Source organism: Thrips palmi, unplaced genomic scaffold (assembly GCF_012932325.1).
Source record: "Thrips palmi isolate BJ-2018 unplaced genomic scaffold, TpBJ-2018v1 HiC_scaffold_18, whole genome shotgun sequence".
NCBI classification, from domain to species: Eukaryota; Metazoa; Arthropoda; class Insecta; order Thysanoptera; family Thripidae; genus Thrips; species Thrips palmi.
In genome coordinates this window covers 4,602,326-4,616,016 of record NW_023144627.1, presented here as the reverse complement: position 1 = coordinate 4,616,016, position 13,691 = coordinate 4,602,326, and the positions used below count along the sequence as shown (strand labels likewise).

Sequence of the window (13,691 nt, the reverse complement as noted above, 5' to 3'; positions counted from 1 at the left end):
TTGGATTTGTACACCGAAATTCACTGTGATTTCCCCTTGGCGCCGTTTCCCGGGACGGACGTCGAGGAGTAATCCGTTGTGCTCTAGCGGCAGAAATTCCCACGATGCACCGGTGTCGGAAGGGTTGCCAACCTCAGCCTGCTCACTGGGCAACGCCTTGGCCTCGCTGTCAAAGAGTTGCCCAGTGAGCAGGCTGAGGTTGGCAACCCTTTCGACACTGGTGCATCGAGGGAATTTCTGCCTAATTTTGTGGCAACACTGTTCCCTGCCCCTTGGTGGTCCCCGCCGCCAATCCATCCATCCATCCATCCATCCATCCATCCATCCATCCATCCATCCATCCATCCATCCGAGCGTCCTGGGCTGGGAGTGCCCAGCCTATCTTCCTAATATGATTTCCCCGACCCTTTTTTCCTCCCCAACAAACGCCCGATGGGTGGCCAATTCACAGTCCTCTCGATCTGTAGGTACTGTGCAGCCCCAACAATGAACACAGTACGCTCTCTCGTTTGTACTCATGAGTACACTCTCGTAGGAGTGAACTTGCGAGTACACACTGAACTGTACCTAGTACACTGTTGAGATTGCATAGTACGTGAAGCAAAAAGTGTGTCAAAACACCCTCTTCAGCCTTCAGGCCACTTTCTGCGTCAGCGGAGGTCTGGAGGTGCGAGGGTCGTACTAAGCGTGCCCTGAGGGTGCTAAGGGTGGTGCTAAGGGTTCCCTGATGGTGTTAAGGGTTGTGCAAGGGGTGCCCTGGGGGTGCTAAGGGTGTACAAATGGTGTTCCTAGGGTGCTAAGCGTTGTGCTAAGGGTGCCGTGAGGGTGCTAAGGGCGGTACTAACGCTGCTTGTCGCACACGTGCGCGCGGGGGATGGCGCTGGTCCGACAGTTCAAGGTCACACGGCAAAACGATTAAATTGAGCCAAAAAAAAAAGAACCAAAACGTCATCGCTTTGCTCGCGCGCGGATCCAGAGGAAGGGTAAAAGGACAATAGGTTCCCCCCACTCTCAGACAGCCTCCTGAAAGGTAGGCAAAAAGCAACACTCTACTCCAGTTAGTAGGCAAAAAGTGCTGCCCCCGCCCCGTTTAGCGGCTGACTCTGGATCCGCCACCGTCTCTTCGTCAGCGCGATTTACGCAGCTTTTTCGACGATGAGGTGTCGAAGGACGCCGATCTGACGTTACTTTGTGTGACGTGTTTCGCCCGTGGTCGAGGCTAGTCACTCGTTATTGGCGTTGTTCCCTCGTTATCAACCTTCAAACAGCGGCAAGCCGAGGCAAGCCGGCAGGCCGCTGCGACAGGGGTGCTCTCGATAGGGGCGCCATGAGTGCGCCATATGGCACAAACAATCACGAAACACCAAAACACCATTGAATGCAAGGGAAAATAACTCCAGCCAAATTTGCACTCCAGAATTCATCAAACATGTAAAATTCACTGGAATGAATTGAAATTCATCTTAATTCGACAAAAGTTTATAGAAATTCGACTGGAATTCATCAAAATGTGACTGGAATTCATCAAAATTTGACTGAAGTTCATCGAAATGCGACTGAAAATCATTGGATTTTTACACCGAAATTCACCGAATTCACAGTGATTTCCTCTTGATTGAATGTCTTTTTATTTGGGGGGGGGGGAGGTTCTTATTCATCAACCACCTCGTTCTCGCTCGTTCCACTGCGCGGTGCAGCGCTGCCACATAATCAGGCAAAACTTCCTACGACGCAGCAGTGTTGAAAGGGTTGCCTACTTGGCAACATACTGGCGTCGATAAGCTGCCTAGTAGGCAGGTCGAGGTTGGCCACCCTTTCGATGCATCGTGGGATTTTTTGCCCACGTGGCAGCTCAGCATCCCTTTGAGGAAAGGTAATCAACTTGAGCAAGAAGAAAATTACTCAGTTCCTAGTAGACAAAATGCGCGTTTGTCGAGTGTTGCATGACGAAGGAACTTTCTTCTCTGCCGGCCTTTATCAATTAGTCGTTATGTAAACCGGTAGTGTCCTGATAAATCCTGTGAGTCACGTTGCAAAGGGCTCACGCGGGCGCGAACCGGGCTGCTAGATACACCAAGGAAAATCCAAGTTACGTAAAACCGTTATGTAAAAGGTACAGGAAGGTTGCAACAGTAGGGGCAACAGAAACACCCCGCCGCAGCAACGGCTCAAGGGGCGAAAAGTTATACCCTACACTGTAAATGTCTTACGGTGAAAGGCTGCAAATCCCCAGTGGGGATCTTCTGCATAAATATAAACGAAATTCGTCAAAATATCTATTAGGTACAGTGAATTCTCAATGGTATATTATGAAGGCAGCTGCTCCACCATTATATAGAAAATTTTTACCATAATAAAAAGAATCTTTATTCCACAAAATCTAGAATGTATACAGTCAGGATCATACTTTTGGGTGAGATAGGCTTTATCATTCAAATTTGAGTAAAGATGATTTATTTGTTAGTTGGGTCGGCAGGGTTTTCGCACCCAAGTTAGGGCGATGAACAGTCCATGCTAAACGTCTAAAGGCGTCCCGCTGACTCGAAAGAAGTGACTCGTTGCACTGACGCTCAGTGTTACCCTCGAACGAATCAGCGCGCAGGGCGGGGCAGGGCAGGGCGTCGACAAGGCTATTTCTCTTGTGACTGATAGTACTCGTGGACTTGTGCCCTCGGGACGTCAGAACGTAAAATAATAATCGCTCTGAAATAATCCTCAAGGATCACCCTGCAACGTCTTTTTCCCCCTCGTGAGTGCTTTCGTGATCCTCGTGATCACGCCACGCCCTCATTCGGTGTTCCCGTTTTCCTCGATCAGTGAGAAACATGAGTAGGTGAAATTTCCCAAGCAGCAGTGTGGAAAGAGTGTAACCTACAAAGGAGGCAAAAATTTCCGCGAAGCAGCAGAGTTGCCAGCCTCAGCCTGCACGCTGGGCCAGAAGACCGGTGGAGGCGGTCAAAACGGAGTCAAAATCCCGGGCACGTTTTGAGCCTTGTAGTGGCTACATGGGACTCGAACGGAGGTTCAAACATCACGCCTATTTTTGTCAAAAGCATTCAGTGCGCAGTGGGCCAGAAAGCCGGTGGAGGCGGCCAATATTCTAGACGTGTTGAGAGCTCCAGATTCGCTAAATAGGACTCGAACCGAACGTGTGACCCCACCAATTGGTGGGGATTCCTCTCCGAACGAAGAATCCATTGGTGGGGGACTTTCGTCTACTTTTTCGACCACTCCGTCCGATGAGCAACGAGCACCGATTGTTGTCCTTATCGTCACCCGCCGCCCCGTTATCGCTATCACTGCAGTTCGGTAAAAGTGATAAAAACTGCTAAAATGCGTGCAGAGGTTTGCAACAGCCTCGACGATCACGGCCCGACACTGTGGCAAAAAGGTACGGAAAATCCTGTTAATTTTTTTGCCAGGATTCTCCGTAGCCCTCTTATCAATATTCTCCGTAGGCTCTTACAGTATTCTCCGTAGGGCCGCACAGTATTCTCTGTAAATCCGCACAGTCTTCTCCGTAGGACCTCGAAGACTGTATAGTCCTACGGAGATCACTGTGCGGTCCTACGGAGAATACTGTGCGGTCCTACAGAAAATACTGTAAGAGCCTACGGAGAATATTGATAAGGGGCCTACGGAGAATTACCACAAGCTGTTTACAGAATTTTCCGTAGCTTTTTGCCACAGTGGATAGAGAGAGAAGTGACGGCGTTATTTTGGCCCCACTCGAAAGTCAATTAACTGGGACCGGCAATGGCAATTACTCTCCTTGGGTGCGTTTGCACGGATGGCCTCAGGGCTGCCACCCAAATAGGCGAAAATCGACGAAGCACCTGTGTCGGAAGGGCGGTGGCGTGTGCAGGGGGTGGTCAGGGGGACATGACCACACACAGTGGGCCAGAAGACCGGTGGAGGCGACCAAAACTCTAGACGCGTTTTGAGCTCCAGAGTCACTTAATGGGACTCGAACCGAGCGTGTGACCCCACCAATGGATTCCTCGTTCGGAGAGCAATCCATTGGTGGGGTCACACGATCGGTTCGAGTCCCATGAAGCGACGCTGGAGCTCAAAACGCGTCTAGAGTTTTGGCCGCCTCCACCGGTCTTCTGGCCCACTGTGTCCCCCTTTTTTTGGCAACTAGACAGCCGCCTGGAGGGTAGGCAAATTGAGTCACTTTCCCCGTAAGTGAGCAAAAGGCATGGCCTGACCCCTCCCTTTCAAAATTTCTGCGCACGCCACTGCGGAAGGGTTGCCAACCTCAGCCTGCCCACCAGACAGAATCTTGGCTTCACCTTTCCGCCGGATCCAGCAGGGCATACTGCCCGAAATGTGTATTCAAAAACCATACTTTGCCCCTGTATGTAAGCAAAAATCCGTACTTTGCCCCTGTAAGTAGGCAAAAATCCGTACTTTGCCCCTGTCAGTAGACAAAAATCCCTACCTAGCCCCTACAAGGAGGCAAAAAGTGCTACTTTGCCCGTCACCTCTGGATCCGCCTCGGCCTTGTAGGCCTCCAGTGACACACTCTAAAAATAATGGCATTTCTACTTCACCGTCGTATGGTAAAAGTACCAACTTCGGTATGGGAAAGACAATCCTATATGTGATTTGGAAAATTCCTATGCTTTTCGTTCTTTTGACAATGCGGTGTCGTAAAAATCCGAACCGAGTATAGGAATTCGATTTCCTATACTCGTGTTCGGTTTTTTCCCACACTTTTGGGTCGAAATCCTATTACTTCAGGCCATTGTATACTGCTTTTCCTACAACCCATTAGTAAGAATCCCAAACATTTCTGAAATATTTTTTCAGGAGAGAGGGGACCAAAACAGACGTTCAATATTGATAACAGGCTAACGGCACAATGACTAAGGCAGCAAAGCTGCTCAGAGAAAAGTAAACAAAGGCTCATGTGACGTCAAACCGTTGAATAGAAAAATTTGGCACTAGACGATTCGTTAAAACCGGTTAAAACTTATTTTGCATCTTGATCTGCCCCATTATCACACATGGTTTTAGCTAATTTGACTTCTTCAGTAAAACTTGAAATGGGTTAGTCTCTGGAAATCGCGGCAACTCAGAACTACTTATGTAGATGAGCAATGGTTTTAAATCCTTGCGAAATTTAAAGTGATATTATGAAGCTGAAAATAAACGTAGCGCTCCAAAGCATTTTGACATCGTCTATTGTTAAGTTACCGTGTAAAAGGTGAGCTGTGGGTAAGGGTATGGTCCACTGTCAGCCGCCTGCCGTCAGGTTGCACAAACCTGCCGCTAGGTGGCGCTTGGAGCGCCGTGCCCGTTCACCAATAAGTTTTTCCGATTAATGTTACGAAAGTAAATATTTTTTGATAAATATATCATCTGTTGCCTAAGTAAGTGTCAGCCCTAGCCGCTGGCTTCCAGTTTTCAACAAAATATTACACTACAGTCGAGAAAAACGCTTGTCCATGTTACCACTCGCTGGCGACTGAGGTCGGCCATTAGGTTGGGTGCACGCAAGATCCGCCTTGTAAACTAGGATCGGAGAGAGGACTCAGCTGTCTCGGGTACAAAGATATCTCTACCTAAGATGGCATGTCATCTCAATTTTTATGAAAGTCACTTGCGCCATGTTCTCTCGGGAAGTGAACTCTACTTCTCAAATCAAGTATTCCTGTGAGTGTAAAGGAGTTTCACCACATCACGTGACGAAAATATCCCACATTTGGTATGGGATTTTTACCATACGCGGTGTAGTAGTTTTCCCACACCCTTATATAGCAGAAACCTAACAACACGTATAGGATTTTTGCCATATCGGCATATGGTAAAACTACCATGTCCTGTGTGGCAAAATTCCCATACCGAATAGGTTAAATGCGTCCGATACTTTTATAGGAATTCTACCACAATTTTTTTTAGAGTGCAGCACCTTTGAGGAAAGAGGATGACCTTGGGGCTGCCCCGTAAATAGGCAAAAATTACTTCAATTAACCTGCATTGAAAGGGTTTGCCAACCTCAGTCTGCCCACTAGACAATATCTTGGCTTGGCCGATTCTGTGGGTGTTCCCGGTATGCCGAGATAAACTTTACTCGACGACCAGTCACGTTTTGGTGTGTCACTGGCGTGGCCGGCTCGGGCCTGAAAGGCATACGATCATTTGTGGTCCAGCGGTCCAGTAATAGCTATAGCGTTCCGCCTTGAAGGCCTGTAGCGCCTGTGAGGTAGGCCACGGGCCCGTACCGCAGCACGCCGGTCTGGAGAGGGTGGCCCACCCCGCCCCCGTCGTCCTCAGGGGCAACGTAGGCCGCCGTCTCCACACCGGCGTGCTGCGGTCCGGGCCCGTGGCCTACCTCACAGGCGCTACAGGCCCCGGAGGCACGCAGGTCACAACTCTGTAGTCGCTCCGAAGTGTTGTGGCGTGAATGTAAGATCCCGGCACGCTTATTTATTGTAATTTATTGAATGCATTCGGGAAATCTTTTTCAGCGTGCAAATAGCAATGGCTCCGCGGACGCGGCGTGTAAGAGTCGTGTTGTCGTGGGAACGCTGCGTGTCGATTCGTTTTACATTTCGTTGTGTTTAGGGCTCTACAGTGGCGTGCGCAGAAATTTAGAAAGGGGGGGTCAGGCCATGCTTTTTGCCTACTTACAGGGGGAAAGTGACGCAATTTGCCTACCTTCCAGGCGGCTGTCTAGTGGCCAAAAGGACACACACACCCCCCGGTCATGACCCCCCCCCCTCTTTGCGCACGCCACTGGGGCTGAGTTGGATATTCGAATGTGTCATGATAATGGCCCGAGGGGCCTTCCAACGCAGAGGGGAATGCCCCGAATCTCTCGCACAAGTACGTGAGAGACAATTTCTCATAGCCCCCGGCATAGCCTCGCAACGCGAGTCTCCCCTCTGCGGTCGCCGCTCATTTGTCTTGGAATCAAATTTCGCGCCGTCGAGCGCGGTCGAGTGGGCCGGGTCCTAACGTGTTGGTGGCTGTCAGATTTAACCGTTTGTGTAGTGTCATGGGTTTCACCTTCGATTTGTTCAATCAGGTATGTATTTTCGACGCATCCATGACGAGAAGTGTCCTCGTGTTTGTTCCCATTCCACGAAATGTGAAGAAAGTCTCAAAAGACGCGTTCTTGAAACAGGTCAAACGTCAACGATAGCCGATTGCACTAGGCGTTGAGCAGTGTCGTGGAAGGAGGCGACATTCTTACAATGGGCGAGTTCGAAGATTGTTCCCAACAGGCGACCCAGCCCTCTAATCTAGACGCCAGCCTGTTGGAGGACGCGGATGAGACGATTGTCTTCAGTGAACAATACTGGGGACGTCTATACCCCGCCCTCCCAAACGTCCAAGCCCATGGTAAGTTTTTTGTTATCGTTGTTTGGTGCTTTGTTACCAAGTCTGAGCTATGTGCTTCCATGTTTCAATCCTGAAACGTCTACTCGGAGCCTCGTTGACGGTTATTCAGTGTGTGGGATATGTGTCTTTTGTGCGCTGTTGACAACGATTGCCAGTTTGTAACTCATACTTCTATGTTCTCGGTTTTTCATGTTACAGACCTAACGAAAGACGAGACCCTTGTGGGAAAGCAAAAATCATGTGATATCACCCTCAAACCCAATGAGGTTCCTAGTCATGTTTGGGTTGTTGCCAGTAGACGGCAATTCTCTATTTTGAAAGTTCAAGTAGAGAAGTTTGGGAAGTGCAGCACTGAAGTAAGATTGAAGGACATGAGCATGAACGGGACATTCATTAATGGTAGCCTTGTGGGCAAAGGAAAGACCAAAGTTTTGAGTGATAATAATATTATTGCTTTGGGCAAACCTCACAACAATGGTGAGCTTTGTTGCATGTGTTGCAAGTCTATGATGTTGTTTAAATTAATTTATCTTTCTGATTAGCAGTTCTTAATTTGCCTATATACTTTTTACTTGTTTGCAGTGTATTATTTTAAGGATGCTTCTGTGATCAATTCTAAACACCCTCCCTCAATACGGAGGCATTACGATGCTGCTATTCAACTGGGCACAGGAGCTTACGGTGAAGTAACACTTATGTTTTGCAAGGTACACCTCATCCCTTTGCACCTTTACAACTTTCTTCTCTGCCCTATCTTCCATGAACACTTATTTACTCATCTGATTTTGTTCCAGAAATCTCGCAAGGGGTATGCAATGAAATCAATTTTGAAAGGAAACCACACCAGCAAAAAAAAGGTAGACTCTGAAATGGAACGGCTGGAAAATGAAGTTAAAATTCTTCAAAGAATTAAACATGTGAGTGAGTTGTTGACCATGAGTAAAGAGAAGAGAAAGATCTGAAATGAAGTTGTGTGTTCTCTACTTGTTGTTTGTTCTCTTGCAGCCCAATGTCATTCAGCTTGTTCATCATGTAACTCACCTATCCGAAAAGTATTTATTTCTAGAGCTGATGTATGGAAAGGACTTATTTTCTCGAATCACAAATAGTAAACGACTGACTGAGAGCCAAGCCAAGCTTTACTTTTACCAAATTGCATCTGGAGTACAGTATCTACATCAAAATGAAATAATTCACAGAGATCTAAAGGTATGTATATTTTACAGAGCTTTGATCATGGAGCATGCAGCTGCCATTTGAAAACTGAAAAAGAAAGGGACTGTACCTGTACACTTTTTCTTTTACCAGCCTGAGAATGTCTTGATGGCAACTGATGACGTTGAAACAGTAGTAAAAATTACAGACTTTGGACTGTCTAAGGTATTACACTCCAACACAAATTTGCGGAGTCTGTGTGGTACCAAGCTTTACGTAGCGCCCGAGGTCCTTGAGGGTGGTGGGACCAGAGTCTACACCGGAAAAGTAGATGTGTGGTCAATGGGTGTCATCCTTTACGTTTGGTAAGTTTGCTCTTTATGTCTTTATCATATTAAAAAGTCTTTTCTGTCACTCTGTAGGCAATACTTCCTTACTTTGAACTCTTTTCTGTTTCAGCCTGTCTGGACAGACACCGTTCAGTGCTGAGAAAAATGGGCCACCTATGGATGACCTGATAAAAAGAGGCCACTACTCTATGCCACACAAGTATTGGGAATGTGTGTCTACCCCTGCCATGGAAATTGTCAAAAGAATGATGACTCTGGATGTTAGTGATCGAATCACTCTTTCTGACATTTTTGCCCACCCGTGGTTGCAGGTAAAGCTCTTGCATACACATGAATTTACTTTTGACAATGAGGTTGATGACAGCTAACAGTAAACTTACTTGTAACAGGATCCTGAACTGCATAAAACTATTGAGAGACTCCTTCCAAGATCTGACCCACCCTCAGGTAAACGTGGTGCAGCCAAAATGTCATCTCAAGATAAAGAAAATCTGCCCACTGTGGTCGATGTGGATGAGATAACCAGTAGCCCTGTTTCTGCTGCTGTACTGATGTCACCTCCACCACTTTCTCCCCGTAGAAAGAGGAGAAAGTGCACTACCTAAAACATTTTGACCAGCAGGTTTGAACTTGTTGAGACAAGCAAGATTCCAGTGCCTTGTGCTAGTGCTGCCAAATGCCGGCCGACTCTCGTTCTGCTTCGCGTTTCGCGCCCGTCGACTGATGCATACAAATGCACGCAAAAGACAACAGAAGCTTAAAGTTGTTTTCTTTCTTTCAAAGCGTGTCAAAGTATTTCTGAGGAGCATTTCCGCCAAACTGTAATTTGCCTCGTTTTAGCCCGGCGGCCATGGTCGGACGTGGATTGTTTCCACCCCTTTGCTTTGCATCTTAACCCATGATTAAAGGGTTTGTTTGGTTTTGAAAATTACTGAGTTTGTTTGAAAACTATTGAGTTTGTGTAATGTTGATTTGACCAAGGTGTTTTCTAAAATTTTCTTAAATGCTTTTCTAATTTGTTCTTTTCTTGAAAATGAAGAATTTTCATTGATAAAGGGCCAGCAAGGACTACAAAGCAATTTTTTGTTTTTCATTTAAAAAGTTGTTTGTGAGATTTTTTCAGTTATTTTCTCCACATGGTGTTGTCTATTTTCACACTCATTATTTTTGTATTTTGCTCTAGAAATGATTGGTCTTTTTTTCAATTGGTTTTGAATTCTGAAAGCAGGTATCCATCATGTGTGTTTTCATGTGTCTTGACTAATCACTCACAAGCATGCTAGCGAGTATGGGTTGATTTGTGTTATAATTGTTTGTGAATGTACTAGCATCCATCTGACATGTGATTAGAAAATGTGCTTTGACTAATGATTCACGCATGGGTTGTTGATAAAACTCACTATTTATCTTCAAATTTGCTTGGGTTTTTTATTTCAATATTCAGTTCTTACTAAATTTCCATGATGGTAAAATTACACATGCAGCATTCATACACAGTAATTCAGAGATCTGTGAACAGTGACTTTGTTTCTAACTACAAATGGCAATTTCAGATACATAATTGAGTCTGCTTAAAACTTGTTAACACAATTTTAAAATCCAATAGGAAAGTAGAAAAAAATATGCAGACAGGGTATTTCTTAAAACTAATTAAAATATGGACGGAATGTCTTCCAGACAGACAGCAATCTTACTAATAAATACTAAAAAATTCAGATCAATAACAGGAAAATACCAAAACAGTTCATAAAATGATTCACAATATATGGAATGCAACTCTACTGCAGTGTTCAATCACACAAATAGATACAGGATCTGATCATAAATAGGGTTTCAGTAAAACAATAATACATCCAGTTAAAAAATAGCATCAAAAATAATTCCTTATGTTTAGGTACATGACAGTACAACTGTGTCAAGATTAGATAAAATCACAGAAACACCAATCATCTACACAACATTGATCCGTAACCACAATACTAAGAAGGATACAAAGGCAACTTGTTTCTGTTCAAATAAAAATACTTTTGATCACTGCGTTTGCTGCACAATAATTAAGTCAAGTTATTTGTGCTCAAGTATAAATCGTACTTAATGGTAAATCTACAAGGCACCTAAAGGGTACTGTAGTTTGACTACATAATTGCCATATAAAGTTGGCAAAAGTCAGTACATTCATACTTTCTTGTAAAATCATCTAAAAAAAGGGACTTATTACAAATACGTGGACGGCACATAGTTCATTTAAAAGGAAATCAAAATAAAGATGTAAAACATAATCATGACATAATTTCAACCTTGATTATTGTCTTTAAAGATTTTTGAGTTCATAGAGAACAAAGCCAAGTCATGAACAATGGAATGGTCACTGCCAAAAGTGAGGGCATGATTGAGGATGCACTGTTACAGCGATTATCAAAGTAGCAGAAACACCAATTTGTGCTGTCATAATGATCGCTGAAAAATAAAGAATATGCATAGTGAGACAAAGAAAACTAAGTAAGATACTTGCAGAGGTAAACACATAATGTTGAAAAAAATTCAGCACTTACTGATGAATGTCCAACTCTTTGATTGAGTTATTGACATAATGTCCAAGTCTGATATCTTTAGCAGCTGGGCGGCAGCCTTCATAGTGGTCAGCTGGTATGTCGGTACGTATGCTTCGCAAAACACTCAAGCAATCACGTGTGATGATTTCTTCAGCTAAGATTCGAAATAAGAATGAATTCAGGCATGAACATTTTTCTGTAGGAGTCTTAGGAGGACCTCGTCAATTCTTACCTCCTTTTCGCTCAACAATTTTGACACATTTGTCATCATATTCGGGACACTGCTCTCCCCAATACCACAGCCAATTAAACGGAGTGCTGCATCCTGGATGAGTGGAGACACATCGATAGCAGTACAAACCAAGAATTCCAAGGCCCATACCTGCAACACATCAAACATATCAAGATCCTTCACAATGAGTAACCAGAAGTTACGGACTGTTGACCCAAACCCATGTACGGATCTGTTTATGTATTTTGACCATGGAACAAACTTATGATTTCAGCAACATGAAGAATTTTGTGAGATTTGGAACACTGAGGCCAAAATTAAAGATACTGCCTACAGAAGTGCTCAGGCTCGTGAGAAAAATACGTAACACAGCTTGGAAAGATCCGAGTTTGTACCAATGAATCATTGCAAGAGGGTGTGGAACACACAGGATCCTAACCTAGATATATAACAAACAAGTGTCCGTTTCCATAATTCCAATGCAAACAATCGTCAAAATAATAAAAGGTCTTTATCAAATGTATCAATCAACTCAAAGAAACGTTAATGTTGATTCAACAAATTGATTGGAATCACAAACAAAGTTCTTTGCCACACCCATCAGCAACACGTACAATAATACAAATCGCTTCAAGATATGTTGGTACAGAATTAGTTAATACGTACATTGAGATGCTAGAAAAATGGTGGACGCAAAGTAAAGAATGATCCTCATCTTTACTACTAAGCAAGCGTTTAGGCTTCAAACAGTACGAAATGTCAACAAACAAGCAAGTCCACTCGCAAAGCCGTGGGAGAGTCCCCCTTCTCCCTCCCTACTCCTTCCTCTCCCCTCTCCCCCCTCTCCTTCCTCCCCTCCCCTCCGCACTCTTTCTCTCCTACAAGGCGCTGGTGTGGACGCGCCAAAATCAAACGGCAGGCCTCTTGAACCGCGAGCAATGTTTATGCCGAGGTGGCTGAGTGAACAGAGGTGTCTACCGCGCTTAGAAGGACTTGGGTTGGAATTCCAACGAAAGAAACATTTTCCTCATCCACAGACTGTCGACATCTCAAACCCGGTACCATCACTCTAAAATTGATCAGATTGTTATACAGTGGCTGGGAGTCAGGGATGGTTGGTTGGGGTGTCAGCCGGTGGGAGGACGTCCTGGATTCGACTCCCAGGTAGGAGAATTTTTTCCTTAGTTTACTTCTTAAACCTAGTACCGTCACTCTAAGAATGATCGAAATTCCTCGCAGTGGCTGGGTGGCAGGGATGGTTGAGGTGTTGGCCGGTGCGAGAAAGTCCTGGGTTCAACTCTCAGGTCAGCGAATCTTTTCGTCAGTTTACTTCTCAAACCCAGTACCATCAGTCTCAGATTGATCGAATTTTCTCGCAGTGGCACGGTGGCCGAGATGGTAGAGGAGTTGGCCGGCGGGAGGAAGTCCTGGGTTCGACTCCCAGGTGAGCGAAACTTTTCCTCTGTTTACTTCTCAAACCCGGTACAATCACTCTAAGATTAATCGAGACCACCTGCAGTGGCTCGGTGGCCGAGATGGTAGAGGAGTTGACCGGTGGGAGGAAGTCCTGGGTTCGACTCCCAGGTGAGCGAATCTTTTCCTCTGTTTACTTCTCGAACCCGGTACCATCACTCTAAGATAGGACGAGAGAGACAGCTGTGTTGTCGTAGCTCAGGTGGCAGAGCGATGGGCCGTGGAGGCTGGATGGAGGCCATGCGGCAGCACATGTTTCCCGTTGGACCTGGTTCGCTACCAGCCAGGTCAGGTTGCTAACCCTTTATGATTGCCCTACTCCACTCTCCTTCGGGGAGGGGGGGGGAGGGGGGGAGGGGCCGACGGCGGGAACTCTTTTGCATCCGTGTGTCAGCTAGGACAGAGAGATGCGCCCCCGAGGTAGGCCACCCATTAGACACGCGTGGGTTGGGGCACGGACAGGAGGGAGGGAAGACGCGTCTTCTACTCGGCGCTTATTTAGTATAGCCAGGGTTACCTCAGCAGCACCGTCAAGGTAGACCGCCCATTTGACACGCTGCAAAAGCAGCGCTGCGG

At 45.8% G+C, this 13,691-nt stretch overlaps 2 protein-coding genes across 3 annotated transcripts; one reads left to right on the top strand and one right to left on the bottom strand.

Annotated features, from left to right (window-relative positions):
- The first annotated feature begins 6,882 nt into the window (after positions 1-6,882).
- On the top strand, positions 6,883-10,272 carry LOC117644908 (ovarian-specific serine/threonine-protein kinase Lok-like). Of its 2 annotated transcripts, none has more exons than XM_034384619.1 (9): positions 6,883-7,036; positions 7,136-7,353; positions 7,552-7,830; positions 7,936-8,060; positions 8,148-8,270; positions 8,359-8,562; positions 8,662-8,873; positions 8,968-9,169; positions 9,248-10,272. In XM_034384619.1, exons 2-9 carry the CDS (start codon positions 7,206-7,208, stop codon positions 9,461-9,463), a joined length of 1,509 nt encoding a protein of 502 aa, XP_034240510.1. In that variant the 5' UTR covers positions 6,883-7,036; positions 7,136-7,205; the 3' UTR covers positions 9,464-10,272. The 2 variants fall into 2 exon arrangements, with proteins under 2 accessions (XP_034240510.1, XP_034240511.1); XM_034384620.1 differs by having other exon boundaries at positions 6,940-7,036; positions 7,119-7,353.
- Positions 10,267-12,458, bottom strand: LOC117644909. The gene is made up of 4 exons (XM_034384622.1): positions 12,309-12,458; positions 11,643-11,792; positions 11,411-11,564; positions 10,267-11,315 (listed from the first exon to the last, which is right to left on the bottom strand). The coding sequence occupies exons 1-4, from the start codon at positions 12,355-12,357 to the stop codon at positions 11,186-11,188; spliced, it is 483 nt and encodes a 160-aa protein (XP_034240513.1). The 5' UTR covers positions 12,358-12,458; the 3' UTR covers positions 10,267-11,185.
- Positions 12,459-13,691: the final 1,233 nt, after the last annotated feature.

Excerpts from the sequence above, each read along its gene's own strand:
- LOC117644908 (XM_034384619.1), top strand. The coding sequence starts at position 7,206 with ATGGGCGAGTTCGAAGATTGTTCCCAACAGGCGACCCAGCCCTCTAAT. Across the intron at positions 8,271-8,358 it reads TTCTTCAAAGAATTAAACAT|CCCAATGTCATTCAGCTTGT; the intron begins GTGAGTGAGTTG and ends GTTCTCTTGCAG. Across the intron at positions 9,170-9,247 it reads TTGCCCACCCGTGGTTGCAG|GATCCTGAACTGCATAAAAC; the intron begins GTAAAGCTCTTG and ends TACTTGTAACAG.
- LOC117644909 (XM_034384622.1), bottom strand. The coding sequence starts at position 12,357 with ATGAGGATCATTCTTTACTTTGCGTCCACCATTTTTCTAGCATCTCAA. Across the intron at positions 11,565-11,642 it reads AATTGTTGAGCGAAAAGGAG|CTGAAGAAATCATCACACGT; the intron begins GTAAGAATTGAC and ends TTCGAATCTTAG. Across the intron at positions 11,316-11,410 it reads AAAGAGTTGGACATTCATCA|CGATCATTATGACAGCACAA; the intron begins GTAAGTGCTGAA and ends TTTATTTTTCAG.